We start from the raw sequence: 27,764 nt of genomic DNA on the forward strand, positions 1-27,764 counted from the left end.
TGGAGTTTCGCCATTGCTCTTGTCTTCGGAAATACCTATACCTAGCTAGTCTGGGTGTGAGTGGTGCTACTTGACTAGGGCTTTTATCAATGACTGGACACCAATCAATGTGACTGCTTTCGTAGTGACGCCGACCGAGGAGAATCATCATACCTACTGGGTCATCTGTTTTTGCGCCTGATTAATCAGGAAACTGGTCAAAGCTGGGACTAATAGGATCGACATAAGCCACAGCTCGTGCTTGGGAAGTTGTGGCCACCATAGCTTGCGGTCCGCAAGAGCTGTAGATTGCGCAGCATTAAGAAGATGGGGCCACGCCCTCATCGCATTCTCTACTTCCCGTTCGGCGATTGAATCACCCTGCCTTCTTCCCGGTCCATCCTATGGCTTCACCACTGCCGACCGCATCTTCACGAGCCACGTCCAAACTGCGCAAATCCTGTGATTTGTGTGCGGCGACCAAAGTCGGATGCACCAAAGAAAAGCCGAGCTGTGCTCGGTGTGCCAAACGAGATCACCCCTGCGTGTATAGCACTGCAAAGCGTGCAGGTCGTACATCCGGCAAAGGTCACAGCAGAGCACGAAGGGACTCGGCGTTGACGATGACAGCGACCATGACCGCCACAGCGTCACCAAGTCCGACATTCACATCAGCACAGGCAAGCGACATCACCAGTCCATCAACCCCGGGAGGTGGTGGGCTCTCTCCGTCACTCGATCTCCAGAGACAATGCTCGCCGTATCCCGATATCTTCGGAGCCCTGAGATCGCTCGACGAGAACTGCCTCTCATCACTCCCCGCGAGTTCTTTCCCAGATTTAGACGAGCTCTTCGCCTCGGCAGTAGGAATTCCTCTAGAACAGCAAGGTGATGCAGCCACCTTCTTTGACTTCACCCTCGACGACACTCGCACGTGTCCATTCCCTGCCCCGGAGCTCATCACGCACCCTACATCTCCCACATCTGCAGTGCGACCTCACATCGATGCCACGCCGACGATCAGTCGTCCAACCTCGGCCGCCTGCCAATGCTTGGCTCGTGCTCTTGCGCTGCTAGCCGATCTCTCCCCAGGCAATCCGGGGTGCGGCAACGATCCGGGTGCCACCACGTCCCCACTGCCCGATTTCGAGCGGGTTCTCGCCCAAAACGAGCAGACCAGTGAGACCGTCCGGAGAATTCTACAATGCAACTGTACCAACGACAGCTATCTCCTCATCACCCTGTCGCTCGTAGTTTTCCGGGTCATCGCCTGGTACACCGCGGCCACGGGCGCGGCCTCCGGCGAGGACCCACTCGAGCCCGTCCTGCAGGGCCCCCCCTCCTCCACCGACTGCGCATGCGAGGATGAACAGCGCATTGCCGTACAGCGCATCCTCTCCAAGCTCGCAGGCGTCCAGGCATCCGTCGATCTGCTGTCACAGCGGCTGCGCCGCATCTCGGAAACGGCGGGGGAGGAGCCGCAAGACACCTGTGACCCTTCGCTGCACATGACCGGCCCCCTTGCAGGAGGCATCCATGCGTTTTTAAAACCTTTCTCGCCCGGCTTGGTGAACACGCTGGAAGCCGATCTGCGGAAGCGTCTCTGTGACCTGTCAAGGGCTATTGTGGACCGCTTGCGGAGGTGATAATGATCCCGCTGCACAATGCACAGAGAGATCGAGGGTTACTTGGGCCTGGAGGGGCCGAAGAGGGAGGGGCCCAAATCGGGACCCCGATAATGATTCCTTTGTACATGCACAGTGATACATTATGTTTGTAATCCACTTGCAGATGCAGAATAGATGCAGTTGGCTTTTACCACCGAGCTCTACCCCCGAACCCCGAGATCCGAAGCTCGGGGAGTCAATGGAGGTTTAAATATTTTGGCAGGTAAGGTAGTTTACACCACTGGGCCACCCGCCAGCCTACCCAAGTGCATCCGTACACCATGGCAACAGCAACCGTCCCCTTCTTTGACTCAAATGACAGACTCTTCGACCAAGGCAAAGCCTTCTGGAACAACTACCTCAAAGGCCGCCCATCCGCGCCCGACGCCTTCTTCCAGCGCCTCTTCAACTACCACCAATCTCACGGAGGCCAATTCGGCACGGTGCACGATGTAGGCGCAGGCAACGGGCCCTACGCACACATCCTTCGCTCCAAGTTCCAGCATGTCATCATCTCCGACATCGCGAAGGAGAACGTGGTCCTCGCCGAGGATCGTTTGGGGGTGGACGGTTTCAGCTACCGCGCCGCCCGGGTCGAAGAGGGCGACGACATCGCCCCCGGCAGCGTGGACATGGTCTTCGCGACCAACGTCCTGCATTTCTGCGACCAGCCGCTCGCGATGAGCGAGATCGCGCGCCAACTCCGTCCCGGGGGTACCTTTGCCTGCGCGGCCTTTGGCGCAGCGCAGTTCGAGGACCCCCGCATCCAGGACGTCTACACTCGCATCAACCATTCCGGCGGCCGCGCCCTACTGGCCAAGGCCGATGATCCGGAGAAGCTAGTTGCCGTCATGGCCCGCACGCAGGGCAAGTACAATGTCGCCCCGTTGGATGAGGGGTTGTTTCGGCCCCGGGCGCAGCGCATTCACCTCAACATGGAGAACGGCGGCATCACGGCGCCCTTGCCGCCGGAGGTGCAGGTCCACGAGCCTGTCTATACTGGCGTAGACGATGTCGAGACCTTTGTGCAGGAGGATGGGTGGAGCTTTGTGACTGGGCTTGAGGGTGTGAAGGAGCATGTGTTGTCGTTTCCGTTTGCAAGGGACGATCCGAATTTCGGGGAGTTGTGGCAGGAGATGGAGGAGATCATTGGGGACGATGAGGTCAAGGGCACTTGGCCGGCGAAGATTATCTTAGCTACGAGGCGATAGTTGCAGACTGAAACCGTGTTGTTGTGCTGAATTTGATTTTTTGAAGCTTGAACCATACAGCCGTATCTCCAAATCTACGTAATGTGTCTCAAGATGGACCCTACGGTGTCCCCATCCACCTCTGACCAGGTAAATCAGTGAATGAGTAGTTTCATGATACCATTCCCGCTTTTCTCTTGGCTTCTTCCACTGCAACGATCTTCCTGAAGCGTGCTGTCGGGTAATTGCTCATTGGGTATTTCCTCCCCCCCCCCCCCCCCGCCATTCCGACTCCCCCGGGCCCTTTGAGCCGACTTCCCGATTGACCGAATGCCCCGAGTACTGTCCATGGACCATCATGATGACCTTAAGACTTTCTTGCAAATATCCCCATTCTACTTTCCACTCAGACCACCGACCCGTTTGACCAGTGACAGAGCTACCACCATGCCCGCCCCCGCCGCAACCCAAACCGCAACCTTAAACAAGTTCATCGACGGCTGGAAAGGCTGGACGCCGGACGGCTTCCTGGCCAGCTGGTCCGACGACTGCGCGCAAGTGACTCTGCCATTCAGCTCGGGGGTCCCGCCTCGCACCCGGGCCATCACCGAGAAGCTCTTCCCCAAGCTCATGTCCATCCTGACCAACTTTCAGGTACACTAACTCACCCAACTTTTGGCCAATGGCACACGAAAGGCTAAATGACAACGATTCAGCTGACGGTACACAATGTCATCCATGAACCCGCGGAGAGCAAAGCGGTCATCTATGCCATCACGACGGCCGACTCGCCCTTCGGACCGTACAAGAACGAACACGCGTGTTTCGTGTGGTTTGATGAAAGTGGCGAGTCCGTGAACCGGATCGAGGAGATGTTTGATGGGGTGTTTATGAAGGGCTTCTTGCCCAAGTTGGAGGCGTATATTAAGGGGCAGGAGGAGGCTTGAGCACGGGTACATAAATATCTGATAGTCTCTGGATGTGAAATTTTTATGATTGCAGTTATTCTACCCTCAGCCGCACTTATTGAGCTGGGTGTGTAGACCTGATCGTGTCCGCGGTAACTTACATCCTCCGAGGCCAGCCTTGAATTCTGCTTCGTTAACCCTCACCCACCGAAACGAGACCTTCGTGTCTGGTGCATGTAGAGCTAGGCCCCATTTTCACGAAACCACGACCTTGACTCCCGAAGCACGAGTCCACATACTATTTTCTAGGAATGAAATGATTCATTCTAGTATTTGAAAATCAAGCTTCCGAACGCAGGTCTTGCTTTCCCCCAGCAGCGACCGCCACCGGCCCCCCATTCTCCTCCAGGTACTTCCCGAATTTCGGCCCAAAATCTTGCAGAAACGCGGTATCGAGCATTTCCTCGAGTCTAGCCACTTTTCCTCCGTCGTCGGTGAACGTCAGGAAAGCCGCGTACTCGAGGTTCCAGTCTCCCCACGGAAGCTTCCCCGTCGACGCAGCGTATACAACCGCCTTGTTGTTGTCTGGATCATGGATCACGTGGTGGATTTGCAGCTATCGGGGTTAACATTGTTTGACCCCCTGAAATAGCTGACCGCGACTGAATACGTACCTGATATGACTTCACCGTCGCGACGAGAGCAGGCAGAACGATCTCCACTTCCTTACGGGTACGAACGGGCACGCTCAGGCTGTGGGGGAGGGTGACTTGTTGAAAGTCGTCGGAGAAGGTGGAGATCCATTCTTGGGCGTCCCATTTCTCCCAAGCGGAGATGAAACGCTTCAGCGTTGCTGCTTGGGTGGAAGCTGGGGCGGTCATTGATTTGATGTATTCGCAATAGGGATGGTGAGTGTGGTTTTGTAGGGATGTGCAAGTTGTTCGGCTGAGAAGATATATTCTTGAGGCTTGAGATTGACAAACACCATGGAATGTCCTAGTGACAAAATATTGTTGGGGAAGTTGACTCAATGAGAGGCGAAGTTCAACACTGATTGCAATCAGGCGACCACAGAAAAAGAAGGCATAATCGTCGAAATCGATTGACATCCTGTGTAGTCGGAAAATTGAGTCGGGCAATAACGGGGGATTTCAGAGCCCGACAACGCGACGGACGGCATTCGGAAAAGGAGAATAGCCCTGACTGGAAACAAATATCTTTGTTCAAGACGCAGGCTCGATCGATCCACCACTGTGCAAAATATACTTCCAGTGAGATATTCTTTCGTCACGTCGTTGCTCCTACGAAGCCCACAACACTCTGAAATGGGTTCTATCTCGTACATCCCCTACCGCCTCGATGGCAAAGTCGCTCTGGTGACCGGATCCGGCCGCGGCATCGGCGCCGCGATGGCTGTCGAACTGGGCCGATGCGGCGCAAAGGTCATCGTCAACTACAGCAAATCCGCCGGACCCGCCAATCAGGTCGTCGATGAGATCAAATCCCTGGGGTCCGACGCCGTCGCTCTCCAGGCCGACGTCAGCCAGGTGCCCCAAACCGTCCAGCTGTTCGAGGAAGCCGTCAAGGTGTTCGGCGGCATTGACATTGTGTGCTCCAACGCCGGCGTCGTCTCATTCGGACACCTGAGTGAGGTCACCGAAGAAGAGTTCGATCGCGTCTTCAGCGTCAACACCCGGGGGCAGTTCTTCGTCGCCCGCGAAGCGTACAAGCATTTGAACCAGAATGGTCGGGTCATTCTGATGAGCTCGAACACGGCCGACTCGTTCACCGTCCCGAAGCATTCGCTCTACTCTGCGTCCAAGGCCGCCATCAACACTTTTGTGCGTTGCCTGGCCAAAGACTGTGGCGACAAGAAGATCACCGTCAATGCGGTTGCCCCCGGCGGCACCGTCACCGATATGTTCCATGAGACGGCCAAGGACTATCTGCCCAACGCGGATAAGCTATCCAAGGAGCAGATTTTGGATGTGAGTTTTGCTAACCCGCGCGATTTTTCTCGGAGAGACTAACAGCATAGATTGTGGCTCATGTCTCGCCTTTGACCCGGTGCGGGTATCCCGTCGATATCGCCAAAGTAGTGTGCTTCTTGGCCTCGAGCGAGAGCGAATGGGTGAATGGGAAGGTTCTTGGAATCGATGGTGGTGCTGCTTAGACAGTTTGTCTCTAAAGCTCAATAGCCAATAAAGCTTCATATTGCACTGATGTACGAACTTGATGATTGTCACACTGCCTAGGCATGGCTTGTAGCTATCGGTAGGATATACGTCCCAGGCGGGGCTGTGAATTTTGTCAACGCGACTGAGACTCGAATAATTCTTCTGGATCGTGAAACATAGCTCTGAGCCTCGGTGAAAGAATGCAAAAGTCATAGCAACAATGTCAAGTAAGAGCAAACCAAGTCTTGACCCCCTTCCTCACCCGGAATGCCACCTTTCCATCCTCTGCCAACTTCCTCAAAACCTCCTCCATGAACGGTTCTAATGCCATTTTCCGTACTTCTTCATTCACCCGAGTGCCATGAACTACGTCAATCAGCTCACCAACAGTAACACTGGCCAACTGCCCCGTGGGCCTCTCCTTGCGGATCCGACCCAGCGCAGCAAGACACTGCTTCTCCCGACGGGTCTTCTGTGCCAGTTCGGTGGCAATCTTGAGATTGAGGTCGGGAATGACGGCACCGTGGGCGGGATACCCCGTCCTGCATCCTTGAGCCTGCAGCTTCCGGAGAGTGTCCATGTAGAGGCCCAGCTGCTCGACGGCGCTCGTGCCGTGGCCAAGGACATTGTCGCCCGTGAACATGGCGTTTTCCTCCTCAAGGACAAAGCACATGTGGTCGTGAGAATGGCCTGGCCCGTGAACTGCGCGAATGGTCGCGCCTTCGACTTTGAAGATTTGGCCTTCCTCAATGGGATGTTGGCCCTGCTCGGGCGAGTTCTTGTAGATGCCATCCGCCAAGTGGGGATACATCCGAATAAGATCCGGAACGCCGCCGGTATGGTCGCCGTGCCAATGAGTTAAAAACACATGGGACAACGAGATCGATCGGTTCGATAGTGTGACGTCGATCAAATCGGCCCATTCACGGTAGCCCTGTGCGGTGTCGATGATAAGGCGGTGCTGGCCTGTGCCCACGATATAGGTATTTGTTCCTTGCAACGTGAACTAAACCCACCATTAGGTTCGATCATCTCGCGGGGTCGGTGAGGGGGCATACCTTTCCCGCATTCTGGCCAAGGACTCGAAGCACTCGCGGGCTGAGCTGTTCGATATCCAGAAGTTTGGGCAGTCGTGACTGTTGGGTGACGAGATAGTCATCGAACGCGCAGACGTTCAGTGTCTTGTTGATCTGTCGGTAGCCTCCTTCACCCATTTTGATCTTGGGGTGTAATGATCTGGTTTGGAAGCATTATCGACAATTCAGACCGGAAAATCCCAAGATTCATTTGTATAACCCGTCGGGGTGGCTGCGTCTGCGTATTCCGTTGTCCGGATCCCGACTCGGGAGTCGGGCTATTTGTCTCTACTGCCAGTCGATGTGGTGGCAAGAACTTCGAGATACATGGGGTGACTGGACTATTTATCTTGGACATCCATGTCGATGTGACTCCATAATCAATCATTTGATTCACTCTCCTTTGCAATCTCGTGCGCGCTAGACACTCTCCACTCTTCTTTTGCCTGAGAGCTACCCTACACCTCCCTACAGCTACAACTTTGCTGCCGTTTGTACAGGTAGCAAGGGCATGTCGGCTCCCTCGTCGTCGTCCTCAACAGCCTCATTCGACATGGTAACCTATACCCCCCCAGCAGAGGCGCAGGACCTACCCACCAAACTTAAGGTCCTGTACTTCAGCAACGAATTTCCCACAGACGACCTTTCGACCCTTCTGCGCCGGTTACACAGTCACAGCAAGCACAGCAGTCATCCCATCTTGGCTCGGTTCTTGAGCGAAGCCACGAGGGTGCTGCGAAATGAGGTCAGCCAGCTACGCATGGAACTGGGCCAGCTGGTTCCTGCTTTCGAGTCCGTAACAACTTTGGCTGGTGAGACAAAGCTACGCAAGGGACCACTTGCTCAATCTATCGACGGAGTGTTGCTCTGTGTGCTGCAGCTGGGGATGTACATTGGGTACGCCTCTCATCCCCTTTGGTTCTTCCTGTGCTAGACTAATTGATTAGGCACTGCGAGCTCTATCCAGAGGACCAGGCAACGGAGACCAACAGTGTACTGACTGGCTTGGGAGTGGGTATACTAGTCTCAACAGCCGTTTCAGTCTCCACATCCCTGGATGATGCAGTCACGGCTGGTGTGGAAGTCCTGCGCATTGCCTTTCGTCTGGGCGTTTTCGTGGCCAACGTCTCGCATAACCTAGAGGACGTTGATGCGGAGGCTTCCGACTCATGGGCATACGTTGTCCATGGAATGACTGTCGACGAAGCTCAGAAAGAGCTGGACGATATCCAAGCCAAGGAGCGCACCCCATCAGCCAGCAAGATCTTTGTCAGTGCGATCAGCGAAACCTCGGTCACTGTGAGCGGACCACCATCTCGGCTCAAGGCCCTCTTCCGCAATTACGCCTCGTTTCGTGATCGCAAATTTGCGCACCTCCCGGTCTATGGAGGGCTATGCCATGCAGCGCATATCTACGCGCGTGAAGACGCACAAGCAGTCGTCCGAGCTCCTTCGCTACCGGCGCGATATAAGCCCGTCGTGCCCGTCATGTCCACCAGCTCCGGCCAGCCGTTTCTTGCGTCCAGTGCTGCAGAGCTGTTTGAGCAGGTGATTTTCGAAGTTCTAACCAAGCAAATCGTGTGGGACAATGTTATTCGTGGTGTTGCAGAGCGGGTCGCTAAGACCGACGTCCACGATGTCAACATCAAGGTCTTCCGTCACTCCCTTCCAGCCCAGCAGCTTTCGACTGCGTTGACGTCCGCCATGACTGATCTCCCTGTCGATGCCGACGACCTTCTGGCGTGGGTCGGGACCGATGTCGACCACGGGCAATACTCGCCCGGAAGCTCCATGCAGTCGAAGATTGCGATCGTCGGCATGTCCTGTCGCATGCCAGGTGGTGCCACAGATACAGAGAAGTTCTGGGATCTCCTTGAAGCTGGACTGGATGTACACCGGAGAATCCCCGCCGATCGCTTCGACGTTGACTCGCATCACGATCCTACTGGGAAGAGGATGAACACCAGTCACACGGCGTACGGGTGCTTCATCGACGAGCCGGGCCTTTTCGACGCACCGTTCTTCAACATGTCGCCCCGTGAAGCGGAACAGACCGACCCCATGCAGCGCTTGGCCATTGTCACGGCGTATGAAGCCCTGGAGCGAGCCGGGTATGTGGCGAACCGCACGCCGGCAACAAATCTCAACCGCATCGGCACCTGGTACGGTCAGGCCAGTGACGACTATCGGGAGGTCAACACGGGTCAAGAGATCAGCACGTACTTCATTCCCGGTGGATGTCGCGCCTTTGGCCCCGGGCGCATCAATTATTTTTTCAAGTTCGCGGGACCCAGTTTCAACTGCGACACGGCCTGCTCCTCGAGTCTGGCCACCATCCAGGCGGCCTGCACTGCACTCTGGGCAGGCGACGTCGACACTGTCGTCGCAGGAGGTCTGAATGTGCTGACCAACTCGGATGCGTTCGCCGGTCTCTGTAACGGCCACTTCCTCACCAAGACGCCCAACGCCTGCAAGACCTGGGACTGCACGGCTGATGGGTACTGTCGCGCCGATGGTGTCGGCTCGATTGTCATGAAGCGGCTGGACGATGCATTGGCGGACAACGACAACATCCTCGGCGTGATTCCAGCTGCGGCGACCAACCACTCTGCGAATGCGGTTTCGATCACACATCCCCACGCCGGCCACCAGTCCGATCTGTATCGGCAAGTCATGGCGCGGGCCGGCATTGACCCGCTTGACGTCAGCTACGTGGAGTTCCACGGCACGGGAACCCAAGCAGGTGATGCCGAAGAGATGGAGTCCATAACCAACGTGTTTGCCCCTATCAAGGGCAAAAGGCGAACCTCCAAACAGCCGCTTCATATCGGTGCTGTCAAGGCAAATGTGGGCCACGGAGAGGCTGCTGCGGGTGTGACGGCGCTTATTAAGGTCCTGCTTATGCTGCAAAAAGGTGCAATCCCGCCTCATGTCGGCATCAAAACTAGCATCAACCCGGGCTTTCCTAAAGATATGGAGCGGCGCAACTTGCATATTCCCTTCGAGACCACCGCATGGTCTCGGACGTCCGAGAAGAAGCGCATCGCGGTGGTGAACAACTTCAGTGCAGCTGGTGGTAATACTACGCTTGTGCTGGAGGAAGGTCCAGTGCGAGACAGACTTGGATCCGATCCGCGACCCAGCCATGTTTTTACTGTCTCTGCCAAGAGCAAAATCTCCCTCAAGGGCAACCTCCAGCGGCTGATTGCCTACCTTGAGAAAAATGAAGATGTGTCTATGGCCGACCTGGCGTACTCGCTTACAGCCAGACGCTATCACCACAACCATCGTGTGGCTGCTACTGCTACAGACACAAGCAGCCTAAAGCAACAGCTTATTTCCAAGCTGGACGGGGTCGATTCCATGAAGCCAATGCCCACGACTGGAGCACCACCGGTCGCGTTTGTCTTCACCGGGCAAGGCGCCGCCGACAAGTCGATGAACCTGCAGCTGTACCACCACTCCCCATTCTTCCGGTCCCAGCTCGAAAGCCTTGACCGTCTGGGTCAACAGCATGGCTTTCCCTCGTTCCTCCCAGCCGTCGATGGTAGTTACCCCAAAGACCACGCCTGGCCGCCGGTTATCACCCAAGTAGCTCACACCAGCGTGGAGATCGCCTTGGCCAGATACTGGGAGACACTGGGTATCAAACCCGAAGTCGTCGCCGGACATAGTCTGGGCGAGTACGCGGCCTTTGTCATCGCCGGTGTCCTCTCCGCAAGCGACGCCATTTTCCTGGTCGGTTCGCGAGCTCAGATGCTGGAATCCTTGTGTACTGCCGGCACGCACAAGATGATGGCCGTCAAGGCGTCGCGATGCGAGATCGAGGATGCGATCAAGGACCTCCCGTATGACCTCGCATGCGTGAATGGGCCCAAGGAGACTGTTCTTTCGGGGACCACCGAGCAGATGGAAGCCGTTTCAGTCCCTCTCAAAGAAAAAGGCTACAGGGTCATCTTCCTCGATGTCCCATTTGCTTTCCATTCCGCCCAGACCGACCCCATCCTGGACCTGTTCGAGGAGACCGCCAGAAAGAGCGTCATCTTCCGCCCACCAACGCTGCCCATCGTCTCCCCCTTGCTGGGTAGAGTTGTCTTCGATGAAAAGTCCCTCAATGCCGAGTACTTGCGCCGAGCGACGCGCGGAACCGTCGATTTCTTGTCTGCCATGCAGAACGCGCAGGAGACCTCGATCGTCGACAAGGACACGGTCTGGGTTGAGGTCGGGCCGCACCCGGTCTGTGTGGCATTTATCAAAGCCAGCTTCGACCCTGCTCCGGTAACGGTGGGCTCTTTCCGTCGAGGGGAGGACAACTGGACCACTCTCGCAGCGGGTTTGGGGCAGCTTCACACCGCGGGGCTGCCGGTGCGCTGGGGTGAGTTCCACCGGCCTTTTGAGGCGTCGCTTCGTCTTCTAGATCTGCCCACCTACAGCTGGAACGAGAAGAATTACTGGATCCAGTATAGAGGAGACTGGGCGCTCACCAAGGGCAATACGTTCTACGATGCTGAGAAGGGTATCAATCGACAGGCCGCGGCTGCCCCGGTGTCTAGTCTCAGTACCACCACTGTGCAGCAGATCATCGAGGAGAATTTCTCTGGATCGTCCGGCAAGGTTGTCATGCAGTCTGACCTGATGCAGCCTGATCTCCTTGCGGCTGCGCACGGACACAAGATGAATAACTGCGGTGTCGTTACGTCCGTAAGTGCTTATCAGACCTTCTGCCTCGGGCTCTCACTGACTACATAGTCCATCCATGGCGACATCGTATACACCCTCGGTGAATACCTGTACAAGAAGCTCATCCCCATGGCCAAGACCGTGCATGCCAACATCACCGACCTGAAGGTGACCAAGGGCCTCGTAGCCCAAAGCAACACCAAGGTCCCGCAATACTTCCGCGTCACCGCTACGACAGCAGACATCCACGCCGGTGCCGCCGACTTTGTCTGGGAGAATGTCGCCAACGACGGCACCGTCTCGGAACCCTTTGCAACCTGCCGCGTCGTGTACGGCGATGCGGACCACTGGCTCTCATCATGGAGCCCGCTCGCGCACCTCGTGCAGGGCCGCATCGAGACCCTCGAGCGTCTCGCCGCGGAGGGGATCGCAAACCGCTTCTCGCACAAGATGGCGTACACCCTCTTCGGCAACAACCTGGTCGAGTACGCCGACAAGTACCGGGGCATGCAAGCGGTCGTGATGCACGAGTTCGAGGCCTTCGCCGACGTCACCCTCAAGCACGTCTCCGGCGGCGGGAGCTACACCGTGCCTCCGTACTTCATCGACAGCGTGGCGCATCTGGCCGGGTTCATCATGAACGTCTCCGACGCCAGCGACACGGCGAACACCTTCTGTGTGACCCCGGGCTGGGACAGTATGCGTTTCGCGCGGCCATTGGTCCCGGGACAGAGGTACCGGTCCTATGTCAAGATGATCCCAACCGACGACGATCCGTCCGTGTATCTGGGTGATGTGTATGTCTTCCAGGACAAGGTGATCATGGGGATGGTGGGAGGCATCCAGTTCCGTCGCTACCCCCGCATCCTCATGAACCGGTTCTTCGCCGCGCCGGACTCGTCGATCGCGAAGTCCTATGCTGCTGCTGGTGGCGCGGGTCCTGCCGTGTCTGCCCCGGCGCCTGCTCCTCCTGTCTCGCCGCCCAAGCCCGCGGTGGTAGAGGCTGCTCTCCAGGCCAATCCGTCAGCATCGACCCCTGCCTCTACACCAGCACCGGCGGCCGTTACTGCTGCCCCTGCTGTGAACTCCGACAGCACATCCGGCAAGGCTCTGGTCTTGATTGCTAATGAGGCCGGTCTCGAGCAATCCGATCTCACCGACGATGCAGCATTTGCCAATCTGGGTGTGGACAGCCTGATGAGTTTGGTAATCGCCGAGAAGTTCCGCGAGGAACTGGGAATTGTGGTGGCCGGGAGTCTGTTCTTGGAGTATCCTACCATTGGGGCTTTGCGGTCGTGGTTGGAGGAGTATTATAGTTAAACCTGACATTTGTTTTTTTGATCTTGGTGGTAAGAGAGTGTGACGGTTCCTGCGCGACAATTTGTTCATCATCCGCAATATATATACAAATTTCAGATCGGAGCATCTAATATCGCCTTGAAATTTCAATGGGCAATAGGTATTCCTAATGCCCCCAGTATTGCTTCACGATCAACTTCCTCTATTTCCAAAACTTTTCAGGATAATGGAGTGATGGTGGGTTGGTGGCTAAGTTGGGCGGTTGTATAGCAGGCATTTATATGCTAGTGGGCTTGGTTACTATAATAACTAAAAACCATATTTTATAGAGCTATTTTCGATTTATAGGTGTACTTGTTATATCGGGAATAATTGAAAGACCTAGGCTACCAGCTGTAAATACTTGCTAATCTACTTCTCCGAAAAAAAATTCCTCGCCTAAGATATATTAGTATTCTCTAAGAAATACTTCTATAGTCCTAGGATATTTTTCCCTCGACATAGTCTTTGCTCTATGCAAACACTCGAATTATAGCAATGCAATGTCTTATTTTGAAAAGGAAACAGATAAACATATGTACATATACGGAGAGCTGGTACAAAGTATGCTATTTTGATCCTTAGCGTCTTTACTATCAGTTCAAAATCTCTAGTTTTTATTCTTTTCTAGTTTCCCCTATGTTATAGTAAATGTGACCTGTAGATAAAAGCTAGATAGTAGAGTTAGATAGTAATTTATGTAGCTGTCGCCGATTCGGAAAGAGCCCTGTAGAAAGGACTTCATTACTCAAGAATAAGGCTTTCATGAATCAATGCAACAACAGCAATTGCGATCCTTACTCCCATCCAAAAGTTCATATCCTCAATAGTAAAACATAATCACCCACCCTTCGCAATTCTCATCCTCGTACTTGCAGAACGTCATTCGCGCCATCAATGACGGCATCCATTCATCTACCCATTCCATATACAACCTATCCCCCTTAATGCCCATTCTCCTCAGAGTCCGCCCCACCCTCCCCAAAATGCTCCTTCCCCTCCGCAAACACCTGATCGTAATCAAACTCCGTCCAGTTGATCTTGGGACACACGCCCGCAAACCGCCATACCCCCTCCACGCGGGCGTACCACATCGTCGCCGTCCCGTGCGCATGGCCCTTGACCGCCACCTCGGTGAGGGTCTCATCCGTGTACCGCTGATGGGCGACGCGCAGCTGATGGCGTCCCACGATCGCATCGTCGGCCGTCTTCTCCCACGTGCTCAGCCCGACCAGGTGCTGCGTTCTCAAGCGCGGGTTGCCCAGGAAGCGCGGGTCGGAGGCCATGAGGATGAACTCGTCGCGCGGCATCGCTTCCCAGAGTTTGTTGAGGAAAGAGCGGTAGTCGATCTAGAGGGGAAATCAGAGGTGGAACGGGCTGGCTAGGAAGGGGTTCGGAAAGGCAACCCTACTCGGAGGGTGGGAGCCACGCTCTTCCGCAGACGCTCCCAGTCTTTCGTGTCGTAGCTGTCAGCCCATTCGAAGAGGACGCGCTGGCAGCTTGTGATCTCTGGGAGGTTGGTCAGTATTCTGCGATTGAGGCCGGGGAGTGTTAGGGTGGAGAAGGTCATGTGACCTGGCGTGGTTGTTGGTACCTTCGAACGTAGGGGTCTTGGACATTGTGATTGTCATCGTGGACTGTATCAATGAGCTTGGGTCGTGCGAGTGTGGTTTTCCGGATTGAAACACACACCTTCCCCCTCTGTGGGAACTTGTATAAAGTGGTGGTGGTTGTTGTTGGTGGTGGATGAAGGCGTCGGGAAGCGAGGCTCGGGTGATTCGTATTTCGGTTTTCGGGGCATTTTTGGTTTGGCGACCCCCATCAATCCCTCCTCGCGTGGTGCAATCGTAATAGCCCGAGGTCGGGGTCGGTTGCCGGGTTCATATTTCTGGCCGCGGAGGAATTTTCTCTGGCTTGCGTTGAGAAAGTACGGGGTTCTAGGTACAATTACAGTCTGGCCGACCGTGTCATCTCCAGGGCAGTCAGCCTTTGCTTGCAGGTAAGGGAGGGTGGAAGTTCGACTTTGCGGGACGGGAGGCTTTCCTTTCCAGTTGCCACTGCACGATCAGTGCCACTCAGTCCCTACCCCTCTTCTTGCGGCTCGCTGTGTTCTTGTTTGCTATGCAAATGTAGATCCGATTTCTAGGAGCACCCTAATAGTGCTCCAGACAATCAATGGTAGAAAGCGTCCAGTTTGCGCATTTAGACCTTGTTGTGTGGAGCGAAGGTTTTTTATATATATTGCTGCTCCTCCTTTTGCGGGCAAGCGTGAGACATCCTTGTGGATCGCTTATTGGTTGAGATCAAACTTGCAGTGGTTGTATAAGATCTGAGTCTCGATACGAGAAATAGCTACGGGTTATGTCAACCGAGATGCGAACACGAATAAAGTACAGTATATTAACTATCAACTATCTATCTACTGCCCTACCCCAATACCCCATTCATCCACCTTCCCGCAGCCTCATCCCTACACAAACCCCCTCACTCAATCACCACCTTCTTCACCTCGACATCATCCGGCTCCGTCTTCGGCACCTCGACAACAAGCACCCCATCCTCCAACTTGGCCGAGATCGCCTCGCCATCCACTTTCGGCGCACTGCCTGGGCCGCCTAGTCGTACTTTGCGCTCAAACGCCCCCACCCGGCGCTCATCCAGCGCAATCGTCTTGAGCAGCTCCTCTGACCCCGGCCGACCGATCGTCCCCGAAATACCGAGCTGCACAGCCTTGGGGTCCCAACTGACCTCGACGTCTTCCTTCTTCGCGCCGGGCAGAGGCACGTGAATCACGAAAGCCTCGGGGGTGTCGAACACGTCCACGTCGAGTTGGTATGCATCGGATTTGACACCGGGGAACGTGAAGGGAGGCTGATTGGAGTAGAGGAGGGGGAAGCCCCAAGGGTGGTGGGGTGTGTCGAAGCTGGTGCGTGCACTGTAACCATTCGCACCCCATCCTCGGCCACGGGATCCGCCTTGCTGGAACCCGGGGAACGTGTCAGGCGGCTGATGATAAGGAAATCCGCCTGCGCCGTGTGTTTGCGCACCCGGGAATTGGTACGGTTGGTACGGCTGGCGCGGGAACGTGGGCTTGCCTTTGTGATCATCGTCATCGTCATCGTTGTCGTCGGCCCATGGGGAGGGATAGGGCTGTCGCCAGGGAATGGCCCCCGGATACGGGTACGGCTTGTGGCCCTCGGCAGGTCCCGGGTAGGGGTATGGCTTGCGCGGGAATGGCTTGGGCTTTGCACCGTCGTCATCGACCCACGGCGAAGGGTAGGGCTTTCTGTCTTCCGCTGGACCTGGGTAGACGTGTGGCTGGTGCCATGGGAGAGGGCCGGGGTAGGTGTGTGGCTCCTGCGCGTAGATCGGGAACGGGTATGGTTTGCGGGCCTCGGGTGCGCCGGGGAAGGAGTATGGTGGGTGGCCCTTTGCCGGCCCGGGGTATGGATATGGCTTGCGCGGAGCCGTGGCCTCACCGCGTTCGTGGTTGGCCTCGTTGGTGTCGTCTCCGTCGCGGGGCTGCGCCGCCCAGGGCGATGGATAGGGGTGGCCGGGGCGACCGACCTTGTTCGGGGCGGGTTGGAAGGCCCAGGTGTTGGGGTTGGGATGAGGAGAGGAGAATGGGTGAGTTGGGCCCTGTTCGTCTGCGTTGGCGGCAAAGGTCCAGGGAGGGATGTTCTGGTTTAGGGCTCGGATGGTCATGTTTATAATTAAGTCGAAAAGACAGTGTAGAGTAAGATTGAATGGCAAGATAATGTTGAACTAGAGTTGACTGTAGCTGGCAAGTTGGAAGATTGATGGCGATACGAGACCATACTTGCGGTCACCCTTTTATAGTCTCAATCCAGGCAACCAAAACTCTCCAATCTATTTCCTCCAGCGACTGAGTTTGCCACAACTTGATTGCCGTGGATCTGTGGCGCTGCCAAATCCATTGATGGCGGACAATGGCAGACAATTTCGGACAATGTCGGAGATCCTAACCCCCGAGGTGTCAATTGCCTGCTATTGTTGGGCTACAAACTTCCCTCGGACATTCTACACCCCGACCAAATCCCAAAGCAGCATCCTTTTCCTGCATCCACCCCGCCCCCTTGGATGGGAGTCCCTGGAAATAAGTATGGCACGACTGACACGACATGACAAATTCGGACACGCTACACCCCGACAACCTATTTCGCATCCCCCCGTGGACTACTATCTCCCGACAATCGTCATATTCAGCACCCATGTCCGAACCCCGAAGCTGCCATCGTAGGCCAAGAAGCCCGATCGATAAGATCATGGACTGGTCGGCCCGACTCGAGGAAAAGAGACAGAGAAGACCTAGTCACTAATCTTTGTGTCACACCATGTCGACCTACGCGATCCTTGGCGCCACCGGCAACTGTGGCACTGCTCTCATCGACAACCTGCTGCGCACCAACGATGCGCGAATCAACGCCTATTGTCGCAACAAGGCCAAGCTGACCCAAAAGGTGCCAGCCGTCGCCGACAACAAGCGCGTCACGGTCTACGAAGGGAGCATCTACGACATTGACCTGCTGGCCGAATGCATCCGCGACGCCCACGCCATCTTCCACGTGGTGACGACCAACGACAATGTGCCCGGCTGCCACGTCGGCCTGGACACGGCGAAGAGCATCATCGCCGCGATCGAGAAGCTGAAGGTTCACGGCCAGCTGCGCCCACCCCTCCCCAGAATCGTCCTTCTCTCCTCCGGCACCATCGACGACCATCTCAGCCGCCACATGCCGTGGTGGTTCCGGCCCATCCTTCGCACCGCCGCCTCGCACGTCTACGAGGACCTGCGCAGGACGGAGGCCTACCTCCGGGCGCAGGCAGACCTGGTGTCCACGATTTTCATCAAGCCCGGCGGGCTCGCTGTGGATGCGCAACGCGGCCATGAGCTGAATCTCGACCACGACGAATCGTTCGTCTCGTACCTCGACCTGGCCGCGGGGATGATCGAGGCCGCGGATGACGAGGACGGGAGCTACGAGATGAAGAATGTCAGCGTGGTGAATAGGAATGGGTCGGCCAAGTTTCCCTCCGGCACCCCGATGTGTATTGCCACCGGTCTAGCGAGACATTTCTTTCCGTTTCTGCATGTTTATCTGCCATCTACCGGGCCTAGCTAGTGATCCTACGATATGAAATAGAATATACGATGCGAGTGCGTTGGTCCGCACAAAGCTATTCCGGAAAGTTAGTTACATAGGATGAACAGTTCAACTGTATTCTAATCCAAGAAAAAAAACTAAGCAAGATCTGGCCGGATCTTCCACCCCATATCGAAGCCCGTAAAATTCACAAACTTCTGGTCGGTGGGCCAGTCCTTGGTCGTGTCCAGCGCCATGCGTGCAATCTGCAGCCACATATCGCCCTTAACCGGGAACGCATCAGGGTACTCGGCCTCGAACGGGCGCGCGGCCTCCTGGCCGTTCTTCAGCGCACGGATCATCTTCGCCACATGCCCATCGTCGTGCTCCTTGTTGACGGCCGCATACAACTCCTTCCAGCCCATGTTCGCGCTGAAGTCGTCGTGGTAGTCCGTGATCGCGTCGTCGTACAGCTCGGCGGACCCGCTGACCACGTACCAGGCCAAATCCAGCCGGCCCTTCCACTCGACGAGACGCACGCGGTCGGCGAGGCTGATCCAGGCCTGGCGGATGAGCACGCTGAAGAAGAGCGAGCTGGTGAGGGTGTGCATGTAGAAGAAGTCGATCTTGCGCTTGCGGCCGGGCCGCTGGCTGGCGCCGGCCATGTACGCGCAGACGCTGATCATCTCGGCGGTGCGGCGCTGCAGCTCGCGCTCGTCGGGCTTGACGGTGAACTGCGAGCCGATGGCTGCCATCTCGAGGAGGGCGCGGCCGACGACGCCGTCGCGCATCTTGTTGCCGAAGTCCTCCCAGCGCGGGGCGGACCGGATCGCCTCGGTGGCGCGGGCCTCGCGCAGCAGCTGGACGAGCGGCTTGGGATGCGCCGGCGGGTACGCGATGGCCGCCTGCGCCTCGCACGCCTCGAACAGCTGGCTGATGTGGCTGTCGTCGTGGGCGGCCGCCTGCGCCAGCGCCTCGGCGATGAGGCTGGGCTGCTGGAACTCGATCCCCAGCCCCAGGTGGATCACCGGGTGGTAGGCGCCCTCGTACAGCCGCGCCAGCATCTTCTCGGCGACTGCGCTGCGCGAGAACACGTACTTGTTCACGACTGCCTGCCACCCGTGCGCGTCCATCTGTCGCTGGAAGAATACCAGGAACGAGGTGTACTGCGTGATCGTGCCCAGCGTTTCAAGAAAAAAGGCCTCGTCCGTGAGCCGCTCGACCGTCGCGCCGTCGACCGCCGGAATCGGCCGCTGGATGCCCACCCCGTCGTCGTAGGCGCGCTGGATGTCCGCGGGCCCGGCCCCCAGCGCCAGGCAGGTCAGAATCGAGTGCGCGATGTGGTTGTGGCCCGCCCGGTCACGGAAGAACATGTGCCATTCTTCGTGGTTTTTTTGGAGGAGCCGGTTGGCTTCCTGGATCGAGGCGCGGTCCACGGCCGCGTCGTCCAGTAGGCCGACGTGCTCGTCCGACAGCCCGATCTGCGAGTTCAGCGTGACGGTTTCGGTTGCGGTGGAGCCCATGGTTTGTCCTTGCTGTTCTACCTTTTGTTCCGGATTGACTGGTTGTAGAGCGGTCTTGTTGCTCTCGATGTGGGCTATATACATAACCCTAACCGGGAAAAATGGAAATCGGAAAGCGGACTGCGACGCCCGGACCCCGAACCCCCTGCAATCCACCCGAACCCATCACCCCATATATTCGGGGCATTTATCACACCCTCCTGGGTTAGCAATGAGAGGACCCTACGAGTCACACACACCACCAGAAATGGCTACGATGACTGCGACGACAGCAACAGAAGCAGAGGGCCTCCCGCCCAGCCGGTATCTCTGCTTGACCATTTTGGGCTATCGCAAGCCGGGTATGAGCGAGGAGGCCTACCGTCGGCATATGATCCAGGTCTCGGCGCCCCTGACAAAAGACCTGATGGTCAAATACGGAGTCAAACGGTGGACGGTGGTGTGTATCGTGTTTCACAATTTATGTGGCCACGCGAACTGACACAGGGGCTATGCAGATCCACAATCCGACGCAGACTCGCCTCTTGATGAACCGGATCTATGATCGCCAGATGGCCAACATCGCCGACTACGATTGTTTCAGCCAGGTGGTGTTCGAGAGCGTGGAACACTACAAGAAGATGAAGGAGGATCCGTACTACAAGGAGCATCTTTTTGGGGATCATGAGAACTTTGCGGATACGCGGCGGAGCCAGTAGGTTTATCCCCAGCCCTGGAATGAGACCGGGTGTGTCTGACTGGCAGCTTTAGAATGACGATCGGGTGGATTGAGGAATGGATCAATGATGGTACCGTGCGAGGGGGATTGGAGTTTCCAAGTGATGCGCAGCGGGGAGCATCGGGGATTGTGTCGGCATCTGGACTCGCCATCATGACTGTGTTTCTGGGCGCGTTTATCTTTCTCTCAAGATAGCTTTGATCAAACTACGCTTCGATGAAGATTCTATGTATGTGCAGAAACACCGGATTTGCAGACTGTGTAGCTGTTATTATAATACTAGTGGAATACGAATCACTCCCCTGGTGATCGGTTCGTTTATTGGAGCACGCCTGGGGATAGGGGGCTGGGCTCGACTAGTTACCAGTGGCTCCTAAGTAGTGTGGACACGCTGGGCAGTTTTGCAGATGCTCTCGCTTGTGTGCTCGATGACCTGTTTCTCTGCCCTGGCACTCAGTGCTACTCTCAAAGGGTGTTCTGGGTCATTAGGAGACGACACATGTCTCCCTAGGCCAAAGATGCAGTGGCCCTCCATTGGTCAATCCCTCACAACCACTGTTTATTCCCCAAGTGGCTGACAAACGCTCCTCCATGTAATTCCACGGTCGCGTTCTCGATGACCTCCAGTTGCCGGCGCACACTCTCCTCCATCGTCATCGGCCTCGAGAAATGCGGCGCGTACGCTTGCAGCTTGGCGGCCATCCGCCGTCTTCCCTCCGCCTCGCCCTCGGACGGGGCCGTATCGGGCTTGGACACGGCGCCGGGGCTGATGGCCATGAACAGGATCCCTTCCGTCGCCCCAAGCGAGGCATGATACTTGGCCATGAGGAGGTTGGCCGCCGCCTTGGAGATCGCGTAGGGCATCGCGTTGTCCAACGCGAAGTTTCGGACGAGGTCCGGATCGGCCAGCAGGGACGAGATGGTGATCACTTTCTTGGCCCTCCCCTTTCGAATCAGCGGCAGGAATGCGTTGACGGTGTGCGCCACCCCTACCACATTCGTGCGGCATGACTGTAAGATGTCGCGCTCCAGGACCCCGGGCGACAGGTCCGTGATCGGTGTGAAGGCGCTGGTCGGGGTCAAGATGGCGGCGTTGTTGATCAGCACATCCAGGCCCCCGCCGGTGATGGCGCGGACCTGCTCAGCCGCTGTCTGCAGGGCTTTGGGGTCGGTGATGTCGGCACAGACGTGGTGGACATTGGTCAGTCGATCTGCTAATGGATGGCTATGCGGTGAGGATTTATCGCGAACTAGTCCGATTACGGTGTTTTGCGGGTTGGAGGAGAGGTGCTTCAGCCAGGCGTAGCCCAGTCCTCGACTTCCGCCGGTGATGAGATAGGACGGCATGGTGTTTTGGTGGATCGGGATCGATGAACGGTGACCGGTCGCATTAATGACAGAGTGCACATGCTTTTGTTTCTCCTTTGGATGTTTTAATGTCAGCTAGCAGTGAGGATTCCTGCAGTAGCGCGCGTGCATACCGCCAACCCATTGGTTTTATCCTTGGTTGGGAGATCGGGCTATTGTTGTCGGGGATTCGAAGCATACCGGAGTCCGGTCCTACTCCCAGGCTAGGGCTATGCAGCGACAGGGGTCAATTGCATGCTAGGAATCGTCATCGTCAATGCGCACGTAAGCAAACTCCCCGATCCCGACCATTCGATGATGACCAGTCTCGCTTGCCCAGTGGGACCAGTTGCCCTTTGGCGATAATGTATCTGAGGTTACGGTACATAAGCTATTAAGGCTGTCTCACAAGATCAACCCGACCCCCTGCTCATCCCCTGTGTCCCAAACAATCCACTCAAGATGGATGCGACCTACACAGATCAGTTTAATGGTTTCGAGCTGCCGATGAAGGCAGCGATAACCGGATTGGTGGCGACCGTGACGACCTTTCTCGCCTACATTGTCTTCCTCTCGTATACCCCTCGTGTTGACAAGAAATCCCCCCAATTCACTCCCAACACCGTGCCACTGGTGGGGTCATGGAGTTTCTTCACGCAAAAATGGTAAGTATAGCCATCTCGCTCCCTCCAAACCAACCCATGTCTGAGCAACACATAGGGCATTCTGGCAAGACTGCGTGGCCAAGAGCCAGACCGGGCACTTCAGCTTCTGGCTCGGCAAGTACCACGTTGTTGGGGTGTCGGGGGCAGCGGCCCGCAAAGTGTTCCTCGACAACCCTAACTTCGACTTCGTGCGCGGGGCGACTCTGGTCGGCCACGGCCCGGACTTCGTGCCTCCGCTGCACGCGATTTTCCACGGCAACTTCCAGAACGGCCGCAGCTACTTCCAGCGCCGCCTGGTGGACTTGCAGAAGTCCGAGCAGCTGGGGAAGCGTCTGCCCGGCGTGACGAGGGACGCGCGCGGGGCATTCGAGGCGCTCCGCCAGCACGCCTCCGGTGTCATGAACCCGACGGACGCCTGCTATCGCCTGGTGGTGCAGCAGGCCTGTCGCGTGGTGTGCAGCGACGAGATCGCGGACGATCCGGCGGTGCTCGCGAGGACCCAGAGCGTGCTGTCGCTGCTGATGCACACCAGCAGCATCCACGCCGTGGCGCTGCCCTACCTACCCTCGCTGGCCAAGCTGAAGCGCCGCTGGGGCCGCTACGGCCTGAGCCGGATCGTGACGCCGATTGTGCAGCGCCGGCTGCAGAAGAAGAAGGATGCCCCGCGCCACGATGACGTGGTGCAGTACATGCTCGACCGCGGCGACTCGCCGGAGTGGATGGTGGCCTTCTTCATCTCGACGCTGTTCATCGCCTCCGCCAACGCCGGCTACCTCAGCGGCGCGATGCTGAACATCCTCGCCTACCACCCGGACTGGCAGGCGCGCATCTACCGCGAGATCAAGACTGTCGCCGCGGCGCACGCCCCTAATCCTCACGCGCCCCTGGTCGACCAGCTTGACACCATCCCGCTCGACGCCTGGGAGTCCTTCTTCCCCTCCATCGACCTCTGCTTCAAGGAAGCCATCCGCATGTGGGTCGCCTTCCCCATGATTCGCCTCAACATGGCGCCCCACGCCGTCCCCATTCCCGGCACCGACGAGGTCGTCCCCGCCGGCACCTTCGCCTCGTACAACTCCACCGAAGTCCACTTCAACCCCGAGCTATACCCGGATCCGTACCGTTACGACCCCGAGCGCTTCCGCGAGGGGCGCGAGGAGTTCAAGAAGGAGGTCTACGGGTGTAAGTTGATTCCTCGGCTTTTTGTAAGCCATGCATGCTGACAAAGGTCTAGTCGTCGGATGGGGTCAAGGTCGACATCCCTGCTTGGGCATGCGGTGGGCGAAAATTCAGCTGAATATCATCCTGGCTTATGCTCTGGCGATGTACGAGTGGAGCGGGTGTGACGAGAAGGGCCAGCCTAGCACCCACTTCGACCGCAAGACGGACCTCAACGCGCCGGGGCCGAGTCTGCCCGTGGGCCTATTCTGCAAATATGTGCCCCGGAAGGAGGTGTGAGAATGTGCAGTGTGCGGCAAGTGTGCAATCAAGAGATATGTGTTTAGGGGGTTAGCGACGCGGATAGAGAGCATGTGTCAGATGTGAACACGAATTGCACAGATAATGGATAGAAGATATAATCCCCAACGAGTTGCAAAACAGCCATACAGATGTACTACCCAGAACCATCTACACCACCAGCCCAATGGTCAAGAAGCTACTATCCCGCTCCACCCGGTCCCTGAGGGCAATCAACTCATCCACATCCCAATGCGCCCACAGATACCGGCCGTTCAAGAACCCACTCTCGGGGCCCGCCAACCACCTCGCGAAATGCGCCGGCAGATTGATATCCTCCCACCCCGTAGAATCCGGGGCATAATGTTCCGCGACAGACGGGGTATAGAACGCGCCCGGGTGGAAGGAGAACACGCGGAGCGCGGGGCTGGCGCGCTCGGCAGCGAAATGCTGCATGACCTGTGTCGCAGCCGCTTTGCTGGGGCCGTAGCCGGCCCGGAACGGGCTGCGGCTCTGCGCCGCCGCGGACGACACGTGGATGACGGTCTTTGTGCCTGCGGTGGTGGTGGCCAGGTACGCCTGGACGAGGTGGAAGGGTGCGAGCACGTTGACATCGAAGGCGGCCTGCATCTCGGCGGCCGTAATTGCGGTTGCGGGCACCTGGCGATGTACAACGGCGGCGCACAGCACCAGCACGTCGACTGGACCCAGCTCGGCAAGGATGGCGGCCATGCGCGCGTGGTCGGTGATCGAGGCCGCGTACGTGACGATCTGCACCGCGGGGTGTGCGGCCTCCAGCGCGGCCTTCGCCGCGGCTTGCGGCCCCGGCGAGCGTGAGACGATGGCGATGCGCGCGACGTCCGCCTCTGCGAACGCCTGGCAGATGCTGTAACCTACACCGGAGGAGCCGCCCGTTACCAGGATGGTCTTTCCGGTGCCGTTGAAGTTGTGGTGCTTGGAGATGCGGTCGTAGGTTCGCGAGTGATAGGTCTGGGTAGGACGCAGGAAGGCCTCGAATTTCGACATGGTTCTTTCTCTCGATGTGGTTGTTGGGGCCTAGGGCGTGTTGCTTGCAGGAGCTGTGCGACTCTCTTGAACTGTCTGTGAGCGCTGTATGTGTATTGCTCTGGTATTGAGGTTCAGGCTGACTCTGCTCGGGCTAAGCCTGGCTGCTAGGTGGGACGAAGGAGTCTATGTCCCGATGGATGTGCTGCCAATCCGGGGTTTCGGACGTTTGGCACATTCCAACGAGGAGGGGAGGTTTGCTGTGGCGCAAAGTTGTTTGGGGGTTGACAGCCTTGCTGTACTTAAGCATAAATGCAGCGCAGATAAGAAATCTTGGAATCTTCACCAGATTAAGATCAGGGTTTACTATGCATGAGGATGTTGGTCGAGCAATGTAGATAGTAGGGCTGCATTATCACTCTCTGCTGCGCTTGTACGTAGGGTTTGCGTCTGAGGCTGTCCGACCAGACGTGGTGCTTCGCCGAAACGTCTGATCCCTCAAACTCCACTGACACACACAAGGATTTAGGTGGCCCGGCTACGTTAGGAAGGAGGCTTTGTTGTGAAAGTCTGGTAATCACGAGTCGTTACCTATATGCAGCAAGACGCTTGTCGCGAACAGATAGTTCGATATGATGGTCGGTCAGACTTGAGTTACAGGGTATGAATATGACTATCTGGATAAATTGATTGTATTCTCAAGAATCATGTCTAGAGTTTCTGAATGCAGCTACACCCATTCAGTCTAATCTTTTCCATTCAGTCCAATATTAGAATCAGGTCCATGCGACCCATCGGGGTATAAAACACCCACACCTCTTTTCCGTGACTTACCCGGGATGTTGTGTTTTCCCGCGAGATATAAATGTCCCGAGTTCGCGAATCCACCACAGTTCCGAGAACCGGACCTGAGCGAGTCAATGTGAAAAGATCGATTACGCGGGAGACCCGAGAATGAAAAGAATGAAAAGATCAGAGTCTCCGATGAAGGTCCTGATACAATACATGAGCCTGTGATATATGATTTGCATTATCCTTACCCACGGCACCATCCGATATCAAGCACCCGGCGCGGCACACTTCGAAAATGGTGTCAAACGAGTATCTCACCCATGGGGACAAGGATGAGTTCGACCCCGCAAAGTGGTCGTCTACCCCAGGCGAGCTGCCTCCACGATCCCCCGCCACGAACCTCAACGTGCTGATCGTCGGGGCCGGGCCCGCGGGACTAATCACGGCGCTTGAATGCTGGAGGAAGGGACACAATGTGGTCCGAATTTTGGAGCGAAGCCAAGGGCCTGTCTATACTGGTATGTTTTCACGCCATCGTCCACAAGACACGGTGCAGTCCATCCCATAGTCAACGTACTGACCGGCGCGATCTCCAGGAGACATCATCGTCATCGGTCCCTCCGCCATCTGCACGCTGCGCCACTGGCCCGAAATCTGCCGCGAGCTCGACCAAGATCGATCAGACAGCGTGATGTATTACCGCCGGCACAACGGCGAGCTAATCCTGGGCCCAACGACGCTGGGCTACAACAGCCCGGAGCACCTCGCCCAGCGCCATGGCCTCCCCTACGTGGCCCCGCACCAAGTCCGCCGTCAGTTCTACCGCATGCTGCTCCGCCAGGTCGCGCGCATCGGCCTGCAAGTCGAGTACGGCCAGCGGGTGGAACGGTACTTCGAAGACGAGGCTGCCGGGGTCGGAGGCGTGGTGACGGCCGACGGCAGCGTGCGGGCAGCGCACCTGGTCGTCGCCGCGGATGCCTTCAAGACGCGCTCCGACCTGCTAATAGCGGGCAGGCACGCGCCCACGCGCTCCAGTGGCATGTCGGTGTATCGCGCGGCGCTGCCAACGGAGCTGGCCCTGCGGGATCCCGCCTTCCAGGCCCGCTGGGGCGAGGTGGTGGCGCGCGGGGAATCCCACCACGAGTTCTGGATCGGGCCCGGCATGCACCTGGGGCTGTTTATCTCACCAAACTTTGTGGCCTACGGGCTGAGCCCGCGTGATAAGTTCCTCCAGCCCGGCGGAATCGAGCCCATCGAGTCCTGGGATCCCGATGTCAACCCGCAGGAGGTGCTGGACGTCCTGCACCGCATCCCGGATTGGGATCCTGCCATCGAGGGCCTGATCCGCCACACCCCCCCGCGGGCCACGGTGCACTGGCCGCTCCTGTGGCGGAATCTCCGGCGCGAGTGGACGTCCAAGGCCGGTCGCGTGGTGCAGGTCGGCGACGCCGCGCATACCACCGTGCCCGCGTCGATCAGCGGGGGCACCCTGGCCATCGAAGACGCCGTCACGCTGGCGGCGTGCTTGCAGCTCGCGTGCGCCGGGGGTGCGCCGGGTGGTGCGCCGCTAGGGGCGCGCATCTACAACCTCCTGCGCTACCAGCGGGTCAGCTGCGTGCAAAAGATGTCGTTTGTCAATTCCGAGAACCTGGGGGCCGCCGATATGAATGAGGTTCTCAAGAAAGACCCCGAGAAAGTCAAGGTCCGGTTCCCCAAGTGGCTGTTCCAGCATGATCCCGAGGCGTATGTTTACGAGAAGTACGGCCAGGCGTACGCGCATCTGGTGCTCGGTACGGACTTTCAGAACACGAACTTCCCTCCCGGCCATGATTTCAAGATGTGGACGATTGAAGAGATCCATGCGGATATTCTGGCGGGGAAGAAGGTGGCGGACCTTTTGGATGGTGATTGGGATTAGCCAGGCAATGCACCGAGGTGGCAGTTTCTCCTAGTGCTGTTGCGCCGTAGCAAGACGCTTGATTCAAGGTTTATTTCATTACTCCCCATATATCTTCGGGTTGAAGAAAGTAAGATATAATACTTACCACGGGCCTTCGTCACTTTGTATCTGGGTCTCTCAACTGATCCGATGAGGGATCTAAAACCACTGGCAGAGCAGTAATACAGACGAACCTT

General features: G+C 57.0%; 16 protein-coding genes across 16 annotated transcripts; 9 read left to right on the forward strand and 7 right to left on the reverse strand.

The window, feature by feature from the left end:
- Positions 1–614: 614 nt before the first annotated feature.
- Positions 615–1,625, forward strand: ASPACDRAFT_63277 (uncharacterized protein; the record flags this gene model as incomplete). Its single annotated transcript, XM_020203868.1, has 1 exon — positions 615–1,625. One exon carries the CDS (start codon positions 615–617, stop codon positions 1,623–1,625), a length of 1,011 nt encoding a protein of 336 aa, XP_020053306.1.
- Positions 1,626–1,927: 302 nt separating this feature from the next.
- Positions 1,928–2,857, forward strand: tpcM (methyltransferase tpcM; the record flags this gene model as incomplete). The annotated part of the gene is made up of 1 exon (XM_020201793.1): positions 1,928–2,857. The coding sequence occupies one exon, from the start codon at positions 1,928–1,930 to the stop codon at positions 2,855–2,857; it is 930 nt and encodes a 309-aa protein (XP_020053307.1).
- Positions 2,858–3,283: 426 nt separating this feature from the next.
- On the forward strand, positions 3,284–3,783 carry ASPACDRAFT_46493 (uncharacterized protein; the record flags this gene model as incomplete). Its single annotated transcript, XM_020201794.1, has 2 exons — positions 3,284–3,490; positions 3,553–3,783. The coding sequence occupies 2 exons, from the start codon at positions 3,284–3,286 to the stop codon at positions 3,781–3,783; spliced, it is 438 nt and encodes a 145-aa protein (XP_020053308.1).
- A 301-nt stretch (positions 3,784–4,084) lies between these two features.
- Positions 4,085–4,625, reverse strand: ASPACDRAFT_46494 (nuclear transport factor 2 family protein; the record flags this gene model as incomplete). Its single annotated transcript, XM_020201795.1, has 2 exons — positions 4,085–4,360; positions 4,419–4,625. The coding sequence occupies 2 exons, from the start codon at positions 4,623–4,625 to the stop codon at positions 4,085–4,087; spliced, it is 483 nt and encodes a 160-aa protein (XP_020053309.1).
- Positions 4,626–5,069: 444 nt separating this feature from the next.
- ASPACDRAFT_33537 (SDR family oxidoreductase) lies at positions 5,070–5,917 on the forward strand (the record flags this gene model as incomplete). The annotated part of the gene is made up of 2 exons (XM_020199964.1): positions 5,070–5,732; positions 5,783–5,917. 2 exons carry the CDS (start codon positions 5,070–5,072, stop codon positions 5,915–5,917), a joined length of 798 nt encoding a protein of 265 aa, XP_020053310.1.
- Positions 5,918–6,144: 227 nt separating this feature from the next.
- On the reverse strand, positions 6,145–7,135 carry ASPACDRAFT_33688 (uncharacterized protein; the record flags this gene model as incomplete). The annotated part of the gene is made up of 2 exons (XM_020199981.1): positions 6,145–6,927; positions 6,980–7,135. The coding sequence occupies 2 exons, from the start codon at positions 7,133–7,135 to the stop codon at positions 6,145–6,147; spliced, it is 939 nt and encodes a 312-aa protein (XP_020053311.1).
- Positions 7,136–7,550: 415 nt separating this feature from the next.
- ASPACDRAFT_33832 (type I polyketide synthase) lies at positions 7,551–12,997 on the forward strand (the record flags this gene model as incomplete). The annotated part of the gene is made up of 3 exons (XM_020199993.1): positions 7,551–7,924; positions 7,945–11,698; positions 11,747–12,997. 3 exons carry the CDS (start codon positions 7,551–7,553, stop codon positions 12,995–12,997), a joined length of 5,379 nt encoding a protein of 1,792 aa, XP_020053312.1.
- Positions 12,998–13,959: 962 nt separating this feature from the next.
- ASPACDRAFT_46498 (uncharacterized protein) lies at positions 13,960–14,634 on the reverse strand (the record flags this gene model as incomplete). The annotated part of the gene is made up of 3 exons (XM_020201796.1): positions 13,960–14,364; positions 14,427–14,524; positions 14,610–14,634. The coding sequence occupies 3 exons, from the start codon at positions 14,632–14,634 to the stop codon at positions 13,960–13,962; spliced, it is 528 nt and encodes a 175-aa protein (XP_020053313.1).
- Positions 14,635–15,408: 774 nt separating this feature from the next.
- On the reverse strand, positions 15,409–16,797 carry ASPACDRAFT_124948 (uncharacterized protein; the record flags this gene model as incomplete). Its single annotated transcript, XM_020196766.1, has 1 exon — positions 15,409–16,797. A coding segment is annotated over exon 1 (1,217 nt), but the record flags the coding sequence as incomplete, so codon positions are not given.
- Positions 16,798–17,370: 573 nt separating this feature from the next.
- tpcG (oxidoreductase tpcG) lies at positions 17,371–18,009 on the forward strand (the record flags this gene model as incomplete). Its single annotated transcript, XM_020198879.1, has 1 exon — positions 17,371–18,009. A coding segment is annotated over one exon (639 nt), but the record flags the coding sequence as incomplete, so codon positions are not given.
- A 269-nt stretch (positions 18,010–18,278) lies between these two features.
- tpcI (questin oxygenase tpcI) lies at positions 18,279–19,643 on the reverse strand (the record flags this gene model as incomplete). The annotated part of the gene is made up of 1 exon (XM_020201797.1): positions 18,279–19,643. One exon carries the CDS (start codon positions 19,641–19,643, stop codon positions 18,279–18,281), a length of 1,365 nt encoding a protein of 454 aa, XP_020053316.1.
- A 247-nt stretch (positions 19,644–19,890) lies between these two features.
- Positions 19,891–20,341, forward strand: ASPACDRAFT_63287 (EthD domain-containing protein; the record flags this gene model as incomplete). The annotated part of the gene is made up of 2 exons (XM_020203869.1): positions 19,891–20,082; positions 20,141–20,341. The coding sequence occupies 2 exons, from the start codon at positions 19,891–19,893 to the stop codon at positions 20,339–20,341; spliced, it is 393 nt and encodes a 130-aa protein (XP_020053317.1).
- Positions 20,342–20,907: 566 nt separating this feature from the next.
- On the reverse strand, positions 20,908–21,708 carry ASPACDRAFT_33906 (uncharacterized protein; the record flags this gene model as incomplete). Its single annotated transcript, XM_020199998.1, has 1 exon — positions 20,908–21,708. One exon carries the CDS (start codon positions 21,706–21,708, stop codon positions 20,908–20,910), a length of 801 nt encoding a protein of 266 aa, XP_020053318.1.
- A 507-nt stretch (positions 21,709–22,215) lies between these two features.
- Positions 22,216–23,831, forward strand: ASPACDRAFT_33648 (cytochrome P450; the record flags this gene model as incomplete). Its single annotated transcript, XM_020199974.1, has 3 exons — positions 22,216–22,373; positions 22,429–23,555; positions 23,608–23,831. 3 exons carry the CDS (start codon positions 22,216–22,218, stop codon positions 23,829–23,831), a joined length of 1,509 nt encoding a protein of 502 aa, XP_020053319.1.
- A 171-nt stretch (positions 23,832–24,002) lies between these two features.
- On the reverse strand, positions 24,003–24,857 carry ASPACDRAFT_46505 (SDR family NAD(P)-dependent oxidoreductase; the record flags this gene model as incomplete). Its single annotated transcript, XM_020201798.1, has 1 exon — positions 24,003–24,857. The coding sequence occupies one exon, from the start codon at positions 24,855–24,857 to the stop codon at positions 24,003–24,005; it is 855 nt and encodes a 284-aa protein (XP_020053320.1).
- A 1,066-nt stretch (positions 24,858–25,923) lies between these two features.
- Positions 25,924–27,546, forward strand: ASPACDRAFT_63291 (FAD-dependent oxidoreductase; the record flags this gene model as incomplete). Its single annotated transcript, XM_020203870.1, has 2 exons — positions 25,924–26,146; positions 26,225–27,546. The coding sequence occupies 2 exons, from the start codon at positions 25,924–25,926 to the stop codon at positions 27,544–27,546; spliced, it is 1,545 nt and encodes a 514-aa protein (XP_020053321.1).
- Between the last annotated feature and the right edge of the window lie 218 nt (positions 27,547–27,764).

Source organism: Aspergillus aculeatus (genome assembly GCF_001890905.1).
Source record: "Aspergillus aculeatus ATCC 16872 unplaced genomic scaffold ASPACscaffold_15, whole genome shotgun sequence".
NCBI classification, from domain to species: domain Eukaryota; kingdom Fungi; phylum Ascomycota; class Eurotiomycetes; order Eurotiales; family Aspergillaceae; genus Aspergillus; species Aspergillus aculeatus.